A 22181-nucleotide genomic window follows, 5' to 3' on the forward strand; every position below is an offset into this window, starting at 1 on the left:
TTTCATGATCACCCACCCCCTTCCATCACAGTCATTTTTCTATGCACTTTGTGCCCTTTTATTATGGCTCCAGATGTATGCACAAATCAGTACATATATATATACACAGAGATACAGAGATCCATGATTAAGAAGTATATGCAAGCAAGCGTGTTTTTAAGAAAAGAACCATCTTCTAGAAGGTGCTGCTTATAAGGTATTTGAGATAGCCGTTATGAATGATACATGAATGATTTAAAGAAGGAACTCTAAGTTTTTGAAATTGATTTTATGATATCATAGCCTTCTGTAAGTAAGAAGCTAAGCTGGTTGTCCAGGGCATTGTTTTCTAGTCAATGTTCCTGTCTATAAATGTGCTTTAAAAAAAAAAAAAAAAAGTAACTCCTCTGTGAGAGGCCGAGTCATATTTCTTGCCTAGTATGAACGCAGAAGGGATTTTTTTTTTTGGTTGAGAAGTTAATTTTCTCTTCTCCAAATGTACAAAATGGTATACTTGCTATGCCATGATCCTGACACTGACACTTAGAAAAGAGTTTGGTAGGTAGCAGAAGTGTTCAGTTTGCATCCATAAGTCTATAATATGTAGAAGCACATCTGTCAGCAGTTGAAAATGAAATGGGGGTGTGTGTGTGTAAAACATAAAATATTAATTTGCTTTCACATACATTAAGGCTACCTGTTTATTCCATTCAGGCCATGATCTTCAAAGGTGAAATGCTGCTGTCCCCATTTTCTGTAACTTTTACCACTTCTTCTGGTCTGTTTCTTTTTCTTTCAACTAAAGATTTTTCCTTCAATCAGAAGTTGAAAACTTGGCTCTGAAGCTGTTGCCAGGGAAGAAGCTCTGATATATGGAAAATAATGCAAGTCTTAAATATATTTTCATTTTTACTCCTAAGTGTATATGCATATATAGGAGGATAAAAAGTCAGGCAACTCAGATCTTTATTTTTGTTGGAAACATGGTTTTATCCTCTTTTGCCACTGTAGTATGATAGCCTTAATTAAGTGATTGTATTCTATTGTATATCCACAAGATTCTTCCACAGAATAGTCTGGCTCTGAGGGATGACTGGTGGTGAGGTGCTCATAGATGCATCTGGAGCTGACAAAACCCATTTTGAATTTTTGAAGTTCTGTCTAATGCTAAAGAGTATGTATAATAAGGTCTTTGAAATTTAATACCATGGCCCCAAAATTCTTGGATTTATTAAAAATTTATTGTAATCTCTGCCTTAGTTCCTTGACCATAAAGATAACATGATACCCTGTAATTTCACAGGGGTTTTATGATAACAGTCTTTTTGAAGCACTTGAGTACTCTAGTAGTGAATTGCACAGACAAAAGTGATACAGAAAACAAGGATGGATACGCATGTGTGTATACCTATAAATATTCCCTGCATAGTGGACTTGCTGCAGAAGGTAGTAGAGAAAGCTTAGTCCTTCAAACTTAACGAGGGAGAACGACTACTTCATTGGTGACCTTTGTTTATCTTCGGCTCTGAATGATGCAGGGAGTTCTGTGAGGAAACAGGACGTGCTTATAGCTTGAAAGACTACATTGGACATATAAAGAGACCAAAATAACATTAGCTGAGTGACTGTATTATTTCCAAATTTCTTAACTTTGCAAACACTATAATACTTTTAAGAATGTGTGTTTACTCATGTCTAGTATGAATTGTATAATACTTCCTTATAGGCATCTATTAACATAGTTGTGTTCCTGAAGTACTGAAATGTTGCAATGTTGGGAGCTTTGTAGTCAGTATTATTTTGAAGTGTTTGTAGACAGTCCGACTGTAAAGATCTTTGGGCCACTTGCTTTTCTTCCAGTAAATATTCAGTTCTGTAACAATCCCTGACACTGGCTGCAAACCCTGGGGAGGGATGAAGAAAATGACCTACTCAAAATCACTGGGGCTGATCCTTATTTTTTCAGTGCATTATTATAATGATCTATGGTATTCAGGTGATTTTGTAGGGGACAAAATCAGTTGCATTACTTTCTTCTGCTCTGAATTCAAAGACTCTCGGCCATATAAATAAGAGGTGATAGTACAGTGAACAGAAATGGATGAGTTTCAGAGAAATAATTTCAGATAAAGAGATTTTATACACACATACACACACAAACACTTATCGTATGAGATCCCTCAATCCCAGTCCAATATTTTTAGCAGGTGTTACTGATAGAACTTCACCGTTACACATTTTTTCTGGTAGCAGTGAAAGGGAAAATTCATGTTGTATTACTTGAGGCTACAAAGAATTCAAACTTAAGGGAAAAAAACATTTCATGTTATAGCAGATATTTAATACTTTTAAAATCCTTCACATGTCTTTTATCCCTGATATTTATAGGAAACATGCCATTTCAGCAATTTCTTATGAGTTTAATTCCTATAGGAAATGTGTAGTATATAATAGGAGCTCATTTCAAATACATTTAAGCTCAGTTTAGATATCTTTAATGTTAGTTATACATTAAGTACTATTACTAAAATTACGACTAAATAAAATTCTTACTAAAATAATATAACTGGGTATAACGGTTAAAGGAATCGGATTGCCTAGAGCCACATAAGTGATGAAATAGTCTCTGAAACATTGTATTCATATTCATGACTACTAAGCTACACATAGTATATTCATGTGTTTAAAAAGCATCAGGGGTAAAGATGGTTTTTAGGAACGGAAGGAAAAATTTGAGCTTTCCCTTGCTATTTGTAATCTAGAACACTAGAGGACAGCACTAAAATATTACATAAATGTGTTATTGTTTACACTGTTAATGATACATGCTCTGTGAGGGCTTTGTGAGAAGAAAACACATGACTGTTTTGAACAGAGTTAGGGCAAGTGGTATTCTTCTGAATTTCCTTTGCTCCTTTTGAAAACTATATCTGACTTCACATATTATACAAAATAAGTTTCTTGCAGTCTGAATCTAAGGTATTTGCTGCATTTTCTTTAGAAGTTGATTTCTTTAGAAATTAAGCTTTATTTTTTTAACATAGCAACACTGTAGAATACTCTTGTGTAAAATTATATTTTTAAGGTTCAAAAATGAGGAACGAGTTGGCTCATCTGTAAATGTTTCATGATTTATCTGCTCACGTGAGATGTATTATGTTAATACTATGATAATTATGCTGAAATATGAAATAGTATAGTTCCCTGAAAAAATTACATCTTCTATTCTGTTCTTCTAGGCACACTCGAACGACATGAAACAGGTGAAACAGCAAAAGCAATTCTTACTTCCATTGAAGATTCAGAATACTTAGTGGCAGATGCTCTGCTTCCTGTATCTCAAGAGTCAAAAAGAAATAAAAATGCTGGATACAAACCCTCTAGCTCTTATAAGCACGGCATGGTCTCTTACAATCTTACTCATACAGAAAAATCTTCAGATAAGGTAAGAATGAAGAGTAGAGCGTTTCTCAAGAGCAATGAATTGCGATCCAAATCCGTTACCCTCTCACCTTCACTGATGCATAGCCCTGTATAAATGGCGTGGAGGCTTAGTTTTAAGTTTATAAAGCCTTGTTCTGACTGGCTCAGTCTTTATGCCTTCAACCCCAGTTCATAGAACAAATGGTGAAGATGAGGGGAGTGCCTTATGCAAGGTCACCAGTAGATCATCTGAGAAGGATTTTCCTCAGACTTAGCACCCATAGTTAGATCCTATTTCCTTATGCCTCTGACTTATGACTGCATCTATTAGCAGTAGCCTCAGAACAATTGAACCCACCAGTTCTGATGTATATGTCTTGAGAAAAAGCACATCATGGCATAATGCTACTAGCCTTTCCATTATTGCTTTTCTATGAAACCACAGATTCCTGTTCTCATTCAATCGTAGTTTTTATTGGGTATTTGTTTTCTGTTAACATCATTGCAGAACAGAGTGCAAGTGCCTTACATTTATATTAGTGCAATTAAATTTGGCACCTTATAGGTTAAAAAGAGGATGGCGATGTTTCTTGTGGGATACTGGGCTGCAAATAGGTATGACAGTCTTCAGGAGAGATTTGATCAGGCACTGTACTTAGCTTTATGTAACAATTTTTTTACAGAAGTTGTTAAACCAAATAGTTGCAACTGATGGAAAAGATGTGCTTTCTTTGTTTTCAAAAAAATAATAGATGGAAATGCCATACTGAAACTAAAGTTAATGTGCTGTTAAAGGTGTGAAAATGAGTACAGAGACATCATATAATGAGAAGTAAGGTTGAAAATGCAATAGTCATTCTATTTGCTTGTGGCCTAGATATATCTATGTTTTTCAGTTATTTGTAGATATTTTAAAAGCCTATATTTGCTAAATGTAAAACCAGTTATTAAAACTGTCTCAAATTTAATACAATCTAAATTAAATGAAGTAGGTATTACCTTATTCGGATCGGAAGATAATGGTACATACACTTTTCTGAAAACCTTCTTTATGCATCAGGAGCAAATATATTCACTGAGCTCTTGATATGGGTGTATCTTAAGAATAGGGACTCAATGTTGTTTATTCATGTTTACCACTTTTTAATTAATGGGGTTTGGGAATTCCATTCTCTGCAATAAACAGGAAGTCATGTCTACTATTCCTCACCCCTGAATGTAGATAAAAATATCTTCCCACGAGTATAGAAGGTGAAAAATGCGTTCCCTCAACTCATGTGGAAACAGCCTTCAGAACGGTCTCTGGTCTTTTTCTGGCTTTATTAATTATGGTAAATGAAATACTGGATATTCCAACATTCTGTCTGATAAAGTGCAGCTTAATCCAAGTCCTCATTCTTGAATTTTCTTTTCTGGTCTTTTTCTTTATTGTACCTAAAAACTTGCATATAACTTTGAGGTTATAATGATTGTTGTTTAACTCTTAATATTTGTCTTTGACCTTTTACTAACCTTAGTCTGATTTCTCAAGTTCTTTTTGATCCCATTTTCTGAAAAGTCTTATTAGAGCGTAATCCTGCTGAGCATGTTGTGGGGCAGATGGTGCACTAGTTGGCCATTGACACAGAACCTGATCTCACTGTTAGTTTATTAAAAGGAATAGTTTTTTCTTGCCTTTTTAAATAGGAACAACAGAAAAAGTTATAGTAGTTGTGTTTGGAGTGTAGTTTTGGTCATACCTATTACATTGAAAATTGCATGGATTTAACAAAGTAGCTGGAAAGAGAATGTGCTGCTCGTGGAATATGGGAAAATAGTTTTTTTGCTAAATTTTAAAGTGTGGAGTTTAACATGCTTTGGGGATTACCATGATCTTAAATTGGAAGTAATATCACAATAGGCGGCAGTGGAGTTGTAATAATAATTTATAGCGCTTTTCTTGATCAGACATACATCTCGGCTGCTCTGATTTCTCAATAAAATATTCCTTTTTTCTTGTTTAAACTTTGTTCATTAATTATCTTGTCCCAATGAAAACTTTTTGTTGAGAGAATATTACTGATGTCTCTTAGACTTCCCTGTGACTGTCAAAATACCTTTTTTTTTTTTTTTTTTTTTTTAAATTTCACCTTCTTTTTGTCATTATAGTCATGTTATTTTAGTCTAATTTCCTAACAAATGAAGTTCTATACTTAGGAAACCACTTTTCATTCATCAAAAATCCGTCATCCATTACATCTGGTGCTTCTTCCCACCTCCATCCCCATTAGATCAGGTTCTGTAGATTGGTGTGGGAGATGCTGGAGGCTAAATGTATAGGGTGTAGCTAAACCTGGGAAGACTATAACAATGGAGGTCCCCTTAATGCTATTCCAGAAGCCCAATGTGGGCTACACAAAAGGAGCATGGAGCTCTGTAGCTTTTTTTAACACTGTTCTGTTACTGCTGAAATGAAGGCTTGTCATGAAGTCCGCTGTTTTTCTTAGTTCTTATGCAGGAAACTTTTTATTTCTAGTTTTTTTTCAAAAAGTGCTGTATTGGCTCTTCTGGGTTTTAGCTTCTTGAAATAGTCTCCTGAAATCCAGATCCCGTGAAATTAGAGAGAGTTCTGTGGCTATCGGAGAGTTCAATATTTCATACCATGTTAATATGAGTATAATGACCACAGAGATGAAACTTCGATGAAACTTCCAGATTATCAAAAGGTTTTAGTATGCATGTATACAATGAGTATTTCATTATCAATTTGCTTTTTTGGCAAATTGTGTATTGGAAATCTAACAACACGCTAAATTGTTAATAACATTTCTACTTCAAAAAAAAAAAAAAAAAAAAAAACCAATGTGGTTAACTTTAGCCTCTTTTTTAAGAATTCAGTTTCTGATTTATGTAACAGAAAAAATGAGGGCTAGCTATTCTGTTCTGTTGGTATTACACTTGTGAGTGATCCTTATTTTGTACAATGAGATGATCCACGTGAAGGTCTGCAAGTAAGATTCAGTATTTTTTCTTAATGTTTATTATTACATTGTTTTATCACTGATATTATATTTAAGACAAAATAACATTTGCAAAGTAATGGTCTCTCTTTACTCCATCCTAAGAAGAAAAATATCCTCACGTAGCAGTCCAGCTTCAAAGGCTTTTTTTCAAAACATTTGTCATCATGTAAATCACAGATACAAAAGCAGAATGCTTTGATTTCATGGTGTTTTGACCATTTTAATTCTTTTATTGTGCTGCACGTGCCAGTGGGAGTACCAATAACAGATGACTGTGACAAATGCAGTTAACACAAGATCCATATTAATGTTGTCAAATCCCCTTGATATATTTAAACAGATTTTAATTATTTTCAGTGTCAAAAGACCCAAAATATATAGCGTAATAGTTCTTGAAGAAAGCTTTACTTAATACGTGAATGTAAAACCTCTCATAAAAATGAAACTTTTATATTGGCCTTAGTCATTGACATAGGGTATTCATCAAGTCAGCAATTTGTGTGGCAAAGTGCCATTTGAATAGTGTATTGTTAGAATACTTATGGTCCACTTGACAAGGGCTCTTGCTGTAAATAGTGCAATTTGACTCCAGCTGTTAAAGAGTGGCTTTGACAGCAGCCAAATAGAATGGAGATGCTTTACTGCACCGCAGAAAAATCAATATTGGGTTCTTGTTCATAGTAACCTGTTTTTTTCTTTTTTTGCAGATTTATACAAGACTATCTAGAGTTCATTTGTGGAAGTTTAAATATTATTTTTTAAAGTGGGTCTGTTATTTTCAGATTAATGTTGGTGATGAATGATGCTTGTGTTTAGGAAAAAAAAAAGACAGTACTTTGTGGATACACATAAACAATGTGGTAATGTAGCATTATTTCAACTCTCAGCTTATATGGATGGATATTAGGATGTGGGTGCATAAGTTATGTAACTAATGACAAAAAATGGTCTTTCCTTCATCTCTGTATTTTTTCCTTTTTGTAGTGCTACTGTACTATCCCTGTCAATTTTCTAAGCATAGGGTTTTTTGAAACAGATTTCTTTGTTGGTCTCCCTGTTACAACCCCCACAGATGTTGACAATCTGTAGTGCCATTGTAGATTTTCCTGAAGCATAGTCTTGCTGGTGCTGAACAGTTTTCCAGCAGTATTCAGTGACACAAGGTTGCTATGATACCTGGCCAGTAGCAATAGGTATTGAATCACTGGTCTTAATTACAATAGACTACACACTAGATTGTGCGCTCATGGTGTTTATATGGAACTGGCTCTCATTATACCTTTAAGTCATAGTTATATTTGAAAATTAGAACTGTGTGAAAAGCTGGTTTAAGAAAAAAATAAAATGCTTCAGTGCATCATATGGAGATTTCATTGATGCACATAAAAAGCTGGATATGTCTGGGAAGTGTTTTCCTGATGTTCCAGAAACCTCTCTTGTTAGAAAGTTTCCTAGCTTTTCAGCTTAAATAATTTGGATATAAATCTGTGTTTATCATGCAGTGATATTTCTAGTGATTTCAATAATGTTAATTAAAGTTTCTTCTGGGTAAAAATGTTGGAAGAAGAGCAGCTTCTAAAATCTGTGCAATAATTGCTAAACCTTGGACTGCTGAATTATACTACTGAAGAGCTAGACCAGAAAAAGGAAATTTTTACTGTGTGTATAAGACAAACAAGACAGGTGACGGGGGAAAATGTACTTATTTATGTATGAACTTTTATAGGAATGTTAGGTATATTTATTGCTTGATATATTCACTCGACAATTTCTTAAAGTACTGTTCTTTGAGCATTAATGTATGGTGCAGAAAGTAGAGTCAAAATACCTAAATAAGGGTTTACACAAGATCTGTAAAAATTCATTTTGATTTATGCAGTTATTAGAAATAATTATGACCAAAGTATTTAAGTACCAGTTACTGTAACACTTGTAAATGCATTTTAAACATGTTAAATTGTCATACCTAGTATTAATTGTTCTAAAGAACTTATTATTCGCTTATGTAATAGCATACATATTCTGCTGTAAACAAAACATGTAAAGGCAAGATGCTTCTAAAAGAGATATTTTCTTAGTAGGAAAGCCAAAGTTTATATTTTTATAGTTGCTTAAAACAAGAAACAAGAATGTACAGAAATTATAAATAACAAAAGAAATATCTACTTTTATGTTGCTGCACAGAATAAGTAAAAGACAAATGAAAACTGTAAGATAATAGTAGTTATTTGTTTTAGTATCGTAAAGGATGCAATTTGAAAATAAAATTGTTATTGGAAGCCTGGAAAATCACTACTAGCTGAATCTTATTGATGGAAAAATTGATAGAAAAATGGCAATAAGTTACAAGCACAAATACAAAATAATACTTATCAAACATGAAATCAGGACTGGTACCGCAAACAATGGTGTGTAAGACATGGATTCCTTTTATTTCTTTACTTTTGTAATATTTAGGGTATTATTATGAGGAATTACAGGTCTTGATCATTTGTATGAAGTGGATTATTAAGAACAAAGTGAAACAGAAAGTAGTAGAACATTTCTCCTTAAAGTTGGTAACCTTTATGTTCTTGCTGCCAGGGTATTTCTATTTTTTTACTGGGACTGGTGTTCAGAAGCTATATTTAGTAGTATATGAATTAAGTGTAACAGGAAAATGAGTGAAGAAACAAAGGTGTATGTGTGTATATATATATGTGTATATATATTTCCTGTAACTCAGATGCAAATCATTTCAGTACTACATTTCCTGTGAAATTTCACAATTAAGTATTTTATCAAGGGACCAAGGTAGCAACATAACTACAGTGAAGTAAGAAGTTTAGAGTTATGAGATTAAATTGGTACTAGTTGAAAGGCATCATGATCCTGAGAGATATTGATAGCTTGGACCACATGTCAGCTTTGCTGAGAGTCACTGCAGTTTTCTGAATTGGTCCACCAAGTCAAGAATTTGTTGATCGCAGTGTTTTCTTCATTGATTACCTCAAAGCAAAATGAAAGCAAAAAGCTGCCATTGTGATATTGTAGCACATTTTACTCTTGCAGATGTGGATAGTAAGAAACACGGGCTGACAGAAATCTGAGAATAAGCCTTAACTATTTATTTCAATGCTTTGGACACTGTTTCTGTATACCTCTACAAACTTTTTTCTCTGTTGTTATACTGAAGGCGACTGACTCTAATTTTTTGTTTTCCCTGCCTGGACAACTAATTGGACCCTGTGCTAAAGCTAAAGAAGGTGTTACAGTGTTCTACTAGAAATAATTCTAAGGCTAATATCAATAGTCCTTGCGAAGTATTTCACATTGAAAGACCATTTATTGAAGCTAAGCTAGCTGTTACTGTCTTCATCTTCTCTGATGCCTCAACTGTCATGCTGCAATTCCCTTCTCTGTCCTTTGGAAACTAGCAAAGTTTGTATTTTGTTTTTTAGGGACATATCCTTATGGATAGAAACATATAGTTTCTATCCTACTGAAGTCCTGTTCGTGATATCTTATTCTCCACTTATGATTGTTTCTTTTTCTTCTGGATATGGAGTCATATACAGTTTGAATTTTCATATCTTACATTTTACCATTACTACTTTCTAGTCCCTAAAATGCAATTTCTTCTGTAGATCAGCCAAATTGATTTTCCTTCTAAGTGCTCTACCTAATTCTAATAATTCTAAAATAAATTACATCATCTTTGTTATAACCTTTATATTTTCACATTGTCCAGTGGTGTTCTTGAGAATTCTTCACCATTCATGACAGGTGGATGGTGAAATCTTTACACTTGTGATAATCACCTTTTCTATTCTAAACATTAAGTTCATGGCCTCTTATAGTTTAATTAGTATTATTTTCTTGAAGAAAAGTATCAACAGGAATTCAGATCTGTGAGACTTTCCTAGGTTTCAGCCTCACACACCTATTCAAAAAAAAGAGCAGTGACTTTTTCAGAAATGCATCTTAAATACAACTGTAGAACTAGGATTTGCAACACCAAACCTTACTCTGCAAAAGAAAGACTTGCTATCTGCTAGCTTCATTCTGATAACTAATTGAATCTCTTTTCTCAGTTAAATAGCAGAAATAAAACACTAAGCTAAACTGTGCTTCAATTTAAAACAAACAAGGCAACAGCAGTGGTTACATTTCCTTTCTTTTGATATGTTTTTCTACATACTAATACTCAAGTCTTAATTTGTTCTGGTGGTCAGATTTGGTTCTTGCAATACTTGTGGGACAAGATGAATCAGCCAACCAGATATGTCTGAGAATGTATGTTTGCAAATACTGTCCTCTTGGAAGTCTATGCAGTTCTACTGCCTTCAGTAAGATTGAACAGCTCTCAAGGGAAGAACAGTATGAAATCTATGGATACAGAGACTGCTGTCCTGATACATCCTAGAATGATATAGGATCTGATGAAAGTCCAACTTGCCTCTTCCTGAGTTTCCAAGAATGGCATTTTTCTAGGATAGACAGGATTTTAATATTTAAGAATTTAATCCCATGATTATTTTTTTTTGTTCTTTCAAGTCACTTGCTTAGGATTTGATCTAGTACTTTTTATGTAGATAAATTTTATGGGTGGGACTCTTATAATCCAATATGGGAAATGCACTATCAGAGCTGCCGAGGGCAAATATGTTATTTCAGTTGGAGTCAGCAGCCAGCCTTGGGTTGCTAACTTAATTTTTATATATATCAATCCTTCTTAGGACAAAGCAATACTCTTATGCTTTTACCCTCCTTCTAAGGTCATGTTGGCAGTATCTCTGTGTTCAGCATTATTCTCACATATTTGGATGTTCATTCATCCAGTAGATTGTTCAGTATAATAATTCCTAGAGCCATAAGTCAGTAGTCTGTGTTTTGTGGATTGCTGTAACATTGTTTGTCTAGTTGATGATGTAGGAAACATGTGAGATGTTCCTTCTTATGGCTTTTCTTCCTAAGTGCTGAGTAAGACTGAAAATGTTTTTGCTACCACCCATCACTGAGCCCTATATATTTCTAAAGATATGGTTAGGGAATTTACTTCTACGTTCAAGATAAAATAATATATTAAGATATAGACAGAGAATTTGAATATTGAGTATATAAATTAGTAAGACTTCATTTAAAAACACCTTATCCTTCCCTTCCATCTAAACTTTTCATAGTGCAGACTGTCCATGTCAAAGACCAAGCTTATTTTGAGATGAGTGGATCTCCAGTTCATTTTTATGTTCTTTCTGTAATAAAAATGTTAGAAGAGACTTTGTCAAAGTTATTGTATTTAGAATTGCCTTTCTGGTAGAATGTGCCCAGACAAGTAGTGATATGAATTCTAGAGCAAAGCAAAAGTTGTCTGTATAAAGTTGTGTGTGTGTGTTATATTTCTTCAAATATTTTCCTGAAAAACAAGATGTAGACTTTTTCCTGCTGTTGAAAACTGATGTGAAGAATATTCTGTATATTAGCTTTACTTACTAGTTCTTCTTTGATACCATGTTATGATTCATCTCTAGGATCACTTTTATATGTACACTTGCATTAAATCCAATGAAAAATTTTAAGTTCAGTATTTGTGATGGAGAGACAGACAGACAGTGTGGACATGAAAACAAAATATGAGAAACATTAAATTTTCATACTAGGTCTCTACATTGAGCAACAGATGTATTAGCAATTCTCCCTGAACAATTAAAAATTTGCTGTGCCCAGTAGATCCATCTGGCCAACAGTCTGACAGTGGTCTTCTATACATGATAAAAAGGTGGGTTTATCCAGTTGCTTGGTCTATTCATCACACAGCTTGAGCTTGAAGACTCCTTGGCTTAATTACTTACATTGTGCCACAGACTCATCAGGAGTGATGCCAGAATTACTGGTAAAAGTGCTGCAAAGATAGTTACATTCTCCACTGGGATTTAAAAAAAAAAAAAAAAAAAAAGGAGGGGGGGATAAAGATTATAGTGTTGGAAGGGGAAGGAGGTTGACCCTGCTTATGTTGCAGTTAAATTGATAAACGGTGATGTAAGCTCAAAAAATATTGTAGCGTTTTCTGTGTGGGAGATGGATTCTTAGGAGGATCTGGGCATCCTCAATAATATGAAGTAGTTGTAATGAATAATATAATAAAAGTAGTGTAAGGCAAGTTCAAAGCAGTTTCTTTAAACTGGTGGATATGGGAAAATTCATCATGAATTGACACCTTTGTTTGGGACTCTGTTGTCCAAATGATGAAACCTCAGGTCAAGTATAGATTGCATGTGAAAGCAAACTGGGGCACCACTATTGACTCCAGGCTTTTTACGCTTAGTTCTTTATATGTGAGTACTGAGGTTTAAAAAGAGTAAATGAATAAGAAGAAAAAGTTATGAATGCCTAGGATTCTCTATCCTATGACCAAGTGAAGTGTCTGAAGGTAAGGAATATGAATGACCTTGGTGTAGTAACACCTTTACTCTGTATGATCCTCACCCTAGGCATAAGGCTGGTATTACTTTGGAGAGGGTAGGCCTGACCTGTCTGCCCACTTTGGGAGGCTATGGATACTTTTAGTGTGAGAAACTGTTCACATGCTCCCTAAACTCGAAGCTTCAGGAGGCAGGAAGGGTTAGACATAGGAGTGTGCATGTGTGGATTGCTGATAGGAGCTATATTGGATTATAAGATGCATATGGTTTTTACATGGAGATGAAAGTGTAGCTGATAACTTGCATTCTTTCTTGCTATGTGGGTTCTTTTAGAGACAGTGTATGATGTATGTTTAAGAGCTGGTTCAATTATATACCCGCTGTTTGTAACTATTTTTAACTAAATGTATCTTTGCACATATCCTGGATTGTTCATCCTTTCAGCTGGGCAAGAAAATAAGACATCAGTGTATTTGTAAATGACAGTGGGTTCATTGTTAGTAAGACTGTTTTGAATTGTTGGTTGAATTGGGATGATATTAGAACGAAGGACTAAAAAGTGTTTTGAGGCAGTATTCCTATGAAACATCCATAACATCCTGCAGAAGGATGCAGATCAGAATTTTACCTCTTGGGAATTTATTCTTCTGAAAACCAAGCCAGGCTTAAAAAACAAACAAACAAACAAACAAAAAAACCAAAACCAAACAACAACAACAAAAACCAAACCAAAACAAACTCCCATGGTTTCATCCAATTTAAGAAATTTTCAACACTAAATCTAGTTAAGCCTGTATAACATTTGTTACTTAAGGTTATGAACTTAACAAGGCAGGTTTGCTGATGTGATTGTAGCTCAAACAAAAGACCATTCAATGTTATTGTTGAACAATGGATTATTTTTTTGTTACAAATACATATGATCGCAAGACTGCATTTGTGTCTATTACCAGTTATTCAAGCATCATCTAGGGAATTTGAAGCTTTCTCTTGTGTTGTATGGCAGTTGGTGCAGTAATTTAAAGAGTAAGGGCATTTAAGAAACTTAAGATAGGGAAATTTGAAATTAACGTCCAAGCCTTCTCTGAATGCTCTGTACTATCCAACTGTTTTAGTATTCTTCCACTGAATGATTTGTTTTATCATGTGCTGTATGGTGCTCTAACTGACTGTCATGGTAAGAGACTATATTAAATTTTCTTCTTGCTTATCTTTTAGTGATTAAAGTAATTAAATTAGGCTTTCTAAATTCAGAAGTGACTTTGTACTAACTAGACATTTAAGTTATATCAAGTTTTTAGTTTTATCTGTAGAACCTACAACAAAAACATACAATTTCCTAGTAGATAAAGAGGTGTTGTGTTCATGGTATAGGTTTAAGATGTGCTATTTGAAATCGGAGATTTTTGTGGAAGTTGCTAACAATATTTTATGCTCATAAACCAGTTTGAAGCCCCAAACACAATTTCATTTATCTTTATATTCTGAGCTTTATAGAGTCTGCAGAAGTGTCCATCTGTTCAGCTGAGATTGCTTCAAATAGTGAGTGGTCAGAGAGACTTAGCTGATAAAGGTCAAAGGAGCCTCTTGACCCTGTGATACTTGCCAAAGCAATTGGAGCATAGGGACTGATATACAGTTAGATATAGCTTGCTAACGCGATCTCCACTTTAATTGGTAATGATAGCAGGAATACACAGTAAAGTCATTGCTGAAAGAAAACAAAAAGTATCCAATATAGTAATTTATTACCAGTCAGTGGGTTTCACGCACTAGGTTGTTTTACCCCTGCAGTGGTCAGAGAAAGCAAAAAGGTACTCTAACACTTAACTGAAAATGGATGCCCTGCTGCTATCAGAGATGCATGGTGGTCAAATGATTGCCTGTGCCATTAGCTTGGTAATGTTTTCTCTATTGTAAACTCAGCTCCCCATGTTCTTCCTGTGCATCAGCTGCAGATTGAAGGCTTTCTCGTTTGTCTTCTATTTGTGCTGCCAATCATCAAGCTGCTGTCCACCAAGCACATTTCAAGGAGGCAATTTTTTTACTACTATCGACTACCATCTCTAGCAACCGAGGGCTCAGAGGATTTAGAAATGAATTTAATGCTTTAATTTGCACTGTGCCAGCCATTTCGTGCATTGTTTACGTATTTGTTTTCTGAGACAATTACAGGTTTCCTATTTTGCAAAACTATGCGTGAGATAGCACCCGCAAACATGTCCCCAAAACATAATTCTTTCTCTTGTGTATATTATATATAATGCTACTGTTTTCTTCAAAAAGGTTAAAGACAAAAAATATCTATGCAGGTAAAGACATTTTCTAAGCTATTCTATATTTTAAAAAAAAAAAAAAAAAGCAAACCCAAAACAAACAAAACCAAACACACTTATTGCTTCCTACCATCAAGGATAAAGTGTCATGGAGAATAGAATAGAGCTGTCACTGGCAATATAAGTTAATGTTTAAGACCCTTAGGTGTGGTAGCCATGCTTCAGCTACAACAGTTCTTCCAGCTCCATGAAGTACAAATGCAAAAGACAGGGTATGAGGAGCTAAAGAACTTTTACAAGCAGCTGTATGACATGCTTATTTTTTGTGAGCCTAGAGCCAGACCAATGATGACACGTGATTCTGAGAAAAGTTAGGAGCTCTGAACTTCTATTGACATCCCAGTGACTGGCATGATCAAGACACAGAAATTCTTAGACCTCAAGACATTTTGGTTGGCAAATTCTACTGCCCCACCCTCCTCTTTCATTTCTGTAACTGAGGTTCTTCACGTTTTAGTTTTTAAAAAAACAAGTAATCCCGTTTCTTGTCAATGTTATTGATTGCCACAGAAGTAATGGACAGTAAGTGATTGAAACATGTAAATACTCTTTGAAGTTTCTGTTGTCTTTGTAGTGTAATTAAAGGTCAGATTACAGCAAAGACATGACAAAAATCAGTGTTAATTTCATTGATAGAAGTATATTGATATTGTATTCTCAAACTTCATTGTGATATTTCAGACATTATCATATCGAGAAACTTCTTAAAGACTATAAGATGCAGTGGTTTTAATGATTCTATATTGAGGTTTGCTTAAAAATACTTGTTTGAAAGGGTGAAGTACATGTACTTTGTTCACAAGATGTCTTCATTGAAAACACATGAGCAGAGAGTAGGATGGTGGTATTTTACTGATTAAATTAGCAGTTTTCTTTATAGTAAGTATATTTAATAATGAACTAATTACTCTTTAAAAGAGGAAGCCTTGCTTATCAGACAGGCTTTTATCATGTACTTAAGTGCGCTGTTGTATTGGGCCTGTATTACAAGCCAATGATCTAATGACTATCAAAATAGAAAAGTATAAATCTGCCAAAAAATCTCAGACAAATAAGAGATAAAATCCCCCACCCCCAAAAAATCAGCAGCAGTGCATCTTCTGTTAATGAAAGAATCTTCCAGTCTTGTTTGACAATACTTCAATTAAGCTCACCCCCACCCACCACCACCCAAATCTAACTAAAATTTCACCTAAAAATAAGTTGTTCAATTTCTGTCTAATATTTTCTTGAGCCTTTGTGGGCAGCAAGTAGTCGATAAAGGAGGGGACTGATCTTCTTTCTGACTTGTTTAATGTTAATGGATCAAAATATACTCTCTCACAAGAGAAAGCTCAAAGGAACACAAACCCCTTGAGTATTACATAATTTAAAAAACTGATTGGAATCAGCAGAACAGCTCACATTTATGCTTTATACAGCATGATTCATTCTGCAGGCACTAGGAACTTTGGGGCCAATTTTCTGACACTTTCCTCCTATTACATTTGGGATAAAGAAGGCCAAAAGTCTGTAAGAAAAAGTCACGTTTAATACTTCAGGACTTGTTTTACATAGAAGTTGATACTACCCATGCTCTGAGAACTGAGCAATTTCTTTTCAGTGGTATCAAAGTGATAACTAAGTATATTTTGAGTCTGGTTTGCCTTCTAAAAATCTACCATGTGATTTTGCCACTTTATTTCCTTTATGTAAAATGAATGTCAAGACCATTCTTGTCAAATCTGTTTTTAGCACAAAACCCGCAATAGAATGCATCTGGTAAAGAAAGCTGCTGTGTGCAGAAAGTACATACATAGAGGAGCTGAAACAGTATGGGAATCCCTGCCAGCTAATGGAAGTATGTATTTTAAGTGAAATAGTGTTCCTAGAACAAGTTGGATCCCAGTGGAAAAAGGCCTTTAGAGCTGAGAAGGCAGCTAGGTAAAATAACGCTCGAATTGTACTTCCCATGAAATTTTTATGTGGTATGTCTGTCTTAAACCTGTTAAAGATAATGGCATGTATTTGGGGGGCACAGGAAGGATAGCCCCCTGCCTCCCCATTCCCATAGACATGGGCAAATTTTTCCTTGGGTGCTAAGGTGGTTTGGTAAAGATGTGTAAAGGGAGAATAAAAGAGGTAGAAGAACAGGCTTGTAAGTTATGGAACAGGAATGGATTCCATGCCAGAAGAAATCAATTAAAGTGAGTCTTCAAAGTTTGTTGCCCCAGCTTTAAGTTTGTTGCCTCATCCTTTAAGGAGGATATGAAGGTCCTTGAACGCATCCAGAGGAGGGCAACAAAGCTGGTGAAAGGGCTGGAAGGAATGTCCTATGAGGAGTAGCTAAGGACTTTGTGGCATAAGGGCTTATGCTTATCTAGTTTGGAGAAAAAGAGACTGGGGGGTGACCTGATTGCTCTCTACAGCTTTCTGAGGAGGGGAAATGGGAGGGAGGTGGTGAGCTTTTCTCCCTGGTATCCAGAGATAGGACATGGAATGGTTCAAAGCTGCATCAGGGGAGGTTTAGACCGGACATTAGGAAGGATTTCTTTACCGAGAGGATGGTCAAACACTGGAACAGGCTTGCTAAAGAGGTGGTTGACGCCCCAAGCCTGTCAGTGTTTATAAGGCATTTGGACAATACCCTTAACAACATGCTTTAACTTTTGGTCAGCCCTGAATTGGTCAGGGAGTTGGACTAGATGATGGTTGTAGGTCCCTTCCAACTGAAATAGTGTATTCTGTTCTAGCTCTTGTCTTGTCCTGGCTCAAACATCTTCAGTGGCAAACTAGGAAGCTATTACAGAGGTGATAGTTGCCATGTGTGGAATATAGCTTGCCATTTCAAGGCGTCCCTGAATCCTACTGTTTCCTGGATGTAGAAAGTTTGTTCTGCTGTGGGTCAGTCAGAGATGATGCACAAGAGGTTCATGAGTCTCAGGATATAGTTTTGGTCTGTAGCCAGACTTCTTGCTTCTTTAAAGCTTTCAGGTGAAGGCCTTGTATGGAGCCTTATCAAGCAGTGCAGATCTCTCTAAGCAGTAAAAATGTTCCAAGTTCCAGTTGTTAAACAGGAATGATAAGCAGAGAAATGGCTTTATTTTGAAAAAAGGAGTTCTAGCCTCAGTAGTAAAATATTCAGCTTCAGTGATTTGTTAATTCTAAAAAAAAAAAAAATTAAAGTGTAGGCTATTTTAGTTTGGGATTTGGAATTATTTAAGATTTAATAGTTACTTAGAGAAGCTTCATGAGATACTTATTCAACAGGTTTTGTTAGGGAATAGCCAATATTTTAACTGAAATGGCTGATGGTGCTATTAGATTAATTTTGAGATAATGCATGCAAACACAAAATAAAATTAAAAAGTGGTTCCTACTTCTCAGTTTCCAACAAAAATAAGTGGTAAGCTGTATAATGATAATAAACACCTGGTTTTATCCCTGAGCATGGCAATTTTTACACTTTATGAAAACTTGACTTTTATTACTAAAGTTTTCTTTCTTGACTAATGTAACTTCCTTCTCCTTGTTAGACTTACTGCTAGTGATGCACAAAAAAAGAGGTAGCACGTTCTGCTAATTTCCACAACTGAACTACAGCAGAGGACCTTAACATTTATAGTTATTTTAGATTCATACACTTGGATAACCACAAAGAGGACAAAGATCAGCTTTCAAAATCTGGATAAAATTACTGAAGCTGTGAAAAGTCATGCAGTTTGCCCTCTCTGTAATAGTTTCCAGAAGATTTTTTTTAAATAAATAATTAAAAAAAAATCTTTCCAGTTTTTCAGCTAAGTAATACAAGTAGATTGAACATTGGTGATCAGGGGAGACCTGTAAATAGGGAATCAGAAAGCTGGCCATGTAAAAAATAAAATTTAAACCTAGCAATGGTAAACTAGAAAAGATGCCTCTGTACTGTCTCAGAATTACAATTATCAAAATCTGTAGGTTGTGTTTAGTACATCATAGTGTGGTGATCATTTAACTTGCAGAATTGAAGGAAGCCTCTGTATTACTAAATTAATTCTTTTTTGACATGGTCATTTGAAATTCACTGGGAGAACAGTAAGGCTTGAATGGCTTGGTATTTGGATATATACAGTGCTATCCACTTAAGCAGTTTGGGTTTGAAAGACAATCCCATGATAACTGAGTCTGAGTTGAGCAAAAATTGTCAGAAAAGAAAGAAAAAGGGATCTTTTCATTACTGGGGCCTGTGTGTTGGCAACAGGGAGGCCTCAAAGTTGGACTGCGTGGTTCAGAGACAATTCATGCTTTGCTAGCATTATTAGCCTAATTTTTGCCACTGATGTGCTAAACTCTTAATGTGTACATTTGAAAAAAAAAAAATTAAAGTTAATGGCAATATTTATCTGAATGCAGTAGGATTTATTTTTGTGAAATACTTCCAGAACTTCAGGAAACGCACAGTACAGAATGTAAATATCTGTTAATCTGCTTTTCAATATCCATCATCAAATGCTATTCCCAGCTCTCTAGTTCATAGTTAGTTTTATGGGTTTCCTTCCATTTTCTGTCATCTTCTGTTACAGAGAAGAGCTTGTCCATATTTCCTAAATAGTGTTTTATGTCTAAAGCTTTAAATGTCCACCTTCTTTCATTGGAATGAAATGCCTATGGCAGAGAGCTAAGATAACTTGGTAGATGCTTTTAGGATCAATGTCAATAAGCTTTCATATTGCCAATAAACATTTATTGTGACTTCACACATAGTAGCATCACCAGATGCCTCAACAGATTGACATTGTCACAGTATTTTCCTTTGTTTAGATGGTGGTTTTCCTAAAGGTTTCTAAATGTTAATCAACCAAGTATAAATGTAGAGAACAGAGAAAATGAAAATGATATGCCAAGTAATAACCCCTGCTATTAATGTCAAAGCTAGCTTGTGAATTCCAGTGTTTGCATTCCATGGGGTTTTCCCTATGTATTAGGAAACAGCATAATTAAAGATTAAAATAATCCTAGTGCTTAACTACAATGTATTATTTTTTTAAAAAGGAAAAAGGGAAGGGATAAAAAGAAAACATGAACGAGCGGTTATAATCTCTTACTTATGACTCCCTATGGAGATCTTTAAATAAGATTATGTATTTAGAGTGCATCCTCATCTGGTGGGAGCATCATTCTCTAAATAACAGAAAGCCTAATTATATTATTACCCAAAACTAAATAGTCAAATAACTTACAGGTTATAGAGAGTCAATTTTTTTCCTTGTGTTATTTGTAATTACAATATTAACAGTTTAAAAATAGCTAATCCTATAAAATCATAGTTTGTACCATAAAAGGAATTAGGTAAAGAGTGGTCTTGAGAAAGATGATTTAATCAACATTGCATTCAAGTTAAAGCTAGCTGTTGCCCTGTTTACTAATACTTGATGGTTTCTTTTAAGATTCAGCTATTTTCAACAGAAACAGTTCTTTGCATTAGTGGAATATTTCTAATTATCACAAGAAAATTAAAACTAACAGTGATCGAGAAAAGTCTGTATCACTTGTGATATGGAAACTGGCATTGTGGTTTGCAAAAGTATCACTGGGCTGAAAAGTTGCTTCTTGATGCTATCTTTCTGCTTGTACATGCTTGCTTGTAAAGGTGAAATAGCTAGACTGAACATAGTGCTGAGAGTATAGGCTTGTGCAGAACAATAAAAACATACAAGTCTTAAGCACTTAAAGAAAAGGGCAAAAGCATCAATGAGGAATTTATACTCCCTCACATCTGCTGTTCCTCTGAAGGTAAAAGATACCTCCATAATATATGCAGCAGGATTCTGATATAAGATGTTGTGTCACAATCTCATAACTTTACCATTGGATGATCCTTCCAGTGCCTTCATGGAATGCTGCTTGGTAGTGCGGTATGATGATTCCTGTGAAAGAAAGTAGTTGCTCTCTACAAACTCATCTGGAATCTCTCAGACAAAAGTTGAGAGTTTTGTCTTTATAATGGAAATTTATTGGAGTATTCTTAAAGATTCAACTCTGTCATTTAGTTCAGTTTCCGATATGTTTTTTAGTTGCGTGCAGAAGTAAAAGGATTTTTGTTCCCCATTACAATTGGATATTTGTCATGGTTTTTTTCCTCAGAAAATGAATTCTGAAATACCAGCAGTTTCATAAAAATGTCAGTGACATGAAAGTCCGTAGAGCAGGAGGTTTGATGAGATGACGTACAGGTTTAATGAGTTGACCTTTTCTGAATTTGCAGATGTGTAAGGCAGGAAATCCACTCTTGTAAGTAGATCTTGATTGGAATATGAGGTAGCTTGCTGTGTTTCCTCTCCTTAAAGACTCTCAGAAATTAGCTGGTGCAGAAGGACAAGGCAGAGCATCTTTCCTGAAATATTCATGGGAAACTGGGAGTAGGTGAAAAGCAAATATGGAATGTTTTCCATATCTAGAAATATCCCAAGGGCTACAGGACAGACTTTGGAATTTCCCCCTCTTGTTCATCTTTAGGATCTTATTCCTGCCTGCATGTATCCTCCATTCACATGGCTTTATATGAATATTTTTCTTCATTCTTGTATTTATTCTTGCTCTTTCCTTCTTTCCACATGTTCTACTTAGAGAGTATCTAATCTATAGAGTTTGTCCTAATAGAGAAGACTTCCTTATCTTAGTTTATCTTCTCACATATTGTATTCTTTCTGTATGCTTAGACTACATTCTGTCTAAGATTCTAATGGCCAGGACAGATTATTTGATGGTCATTTGTGTGGGCAAGTTCTTCTTGATATCTGTATAAGGACCTGATTTTTAATGTGTCCAAAGACATCACCTCCTCAGGAGGTTGTCACAGTATAGTATTTACCCTATGCCAAGGACACTGGCAAAATAAAAAATAATTCTAATTCTAGAAGATGTAAACTTTTGTTCTTAATGGTGATTTATCATTTGACTAATGAAACTAGAAGAATAAAACTTAATTAAAAAAAAAATTTTTAAGATTATTTTGAACATTTCCTTATGTTCAGCTGACACTGTATTACAGTTCATCATAATTAGGTTACTGTTAACATAGT

The 22181-nt window shown here is 34.9% G+C and overlaps 1 protein-coding gene across 1 annotated transcript in view; it reads left to right on the forward strand.

Annotated features, from left to right (window-relative positions):
• The window catches only part of WDR72 (WD repeat domain 72), a gene marked incomplete at both ends in the record, with an annotated part of 114587 nt that overhangs the window by 33556 nt on the left and 58850 nt on the right, over window positions 1–22181 (forward strand). Inside the window, one exon of the mRNA XM_082321669.1 lies at window positions 3219–3424. Within this exon, the coding sequence (XP_082177795.1) occupies window positions 3219–3424 (206 nt within the window). The remainder of the gene's footprint in view (window positions 1–3218; window positions 3425–22181) is intronic.

Source organism: Platalea leucorodia (genome assembly GCF_965183815.1).
Source record: "Platalea leucorodia genome assembly, chromosome: 9".
NCBI lineage: Eukaryota > Metazoa > Chordata > Aves > Pelecaniformes > Threskiornithidae > Platalea > Platalea leucorodia.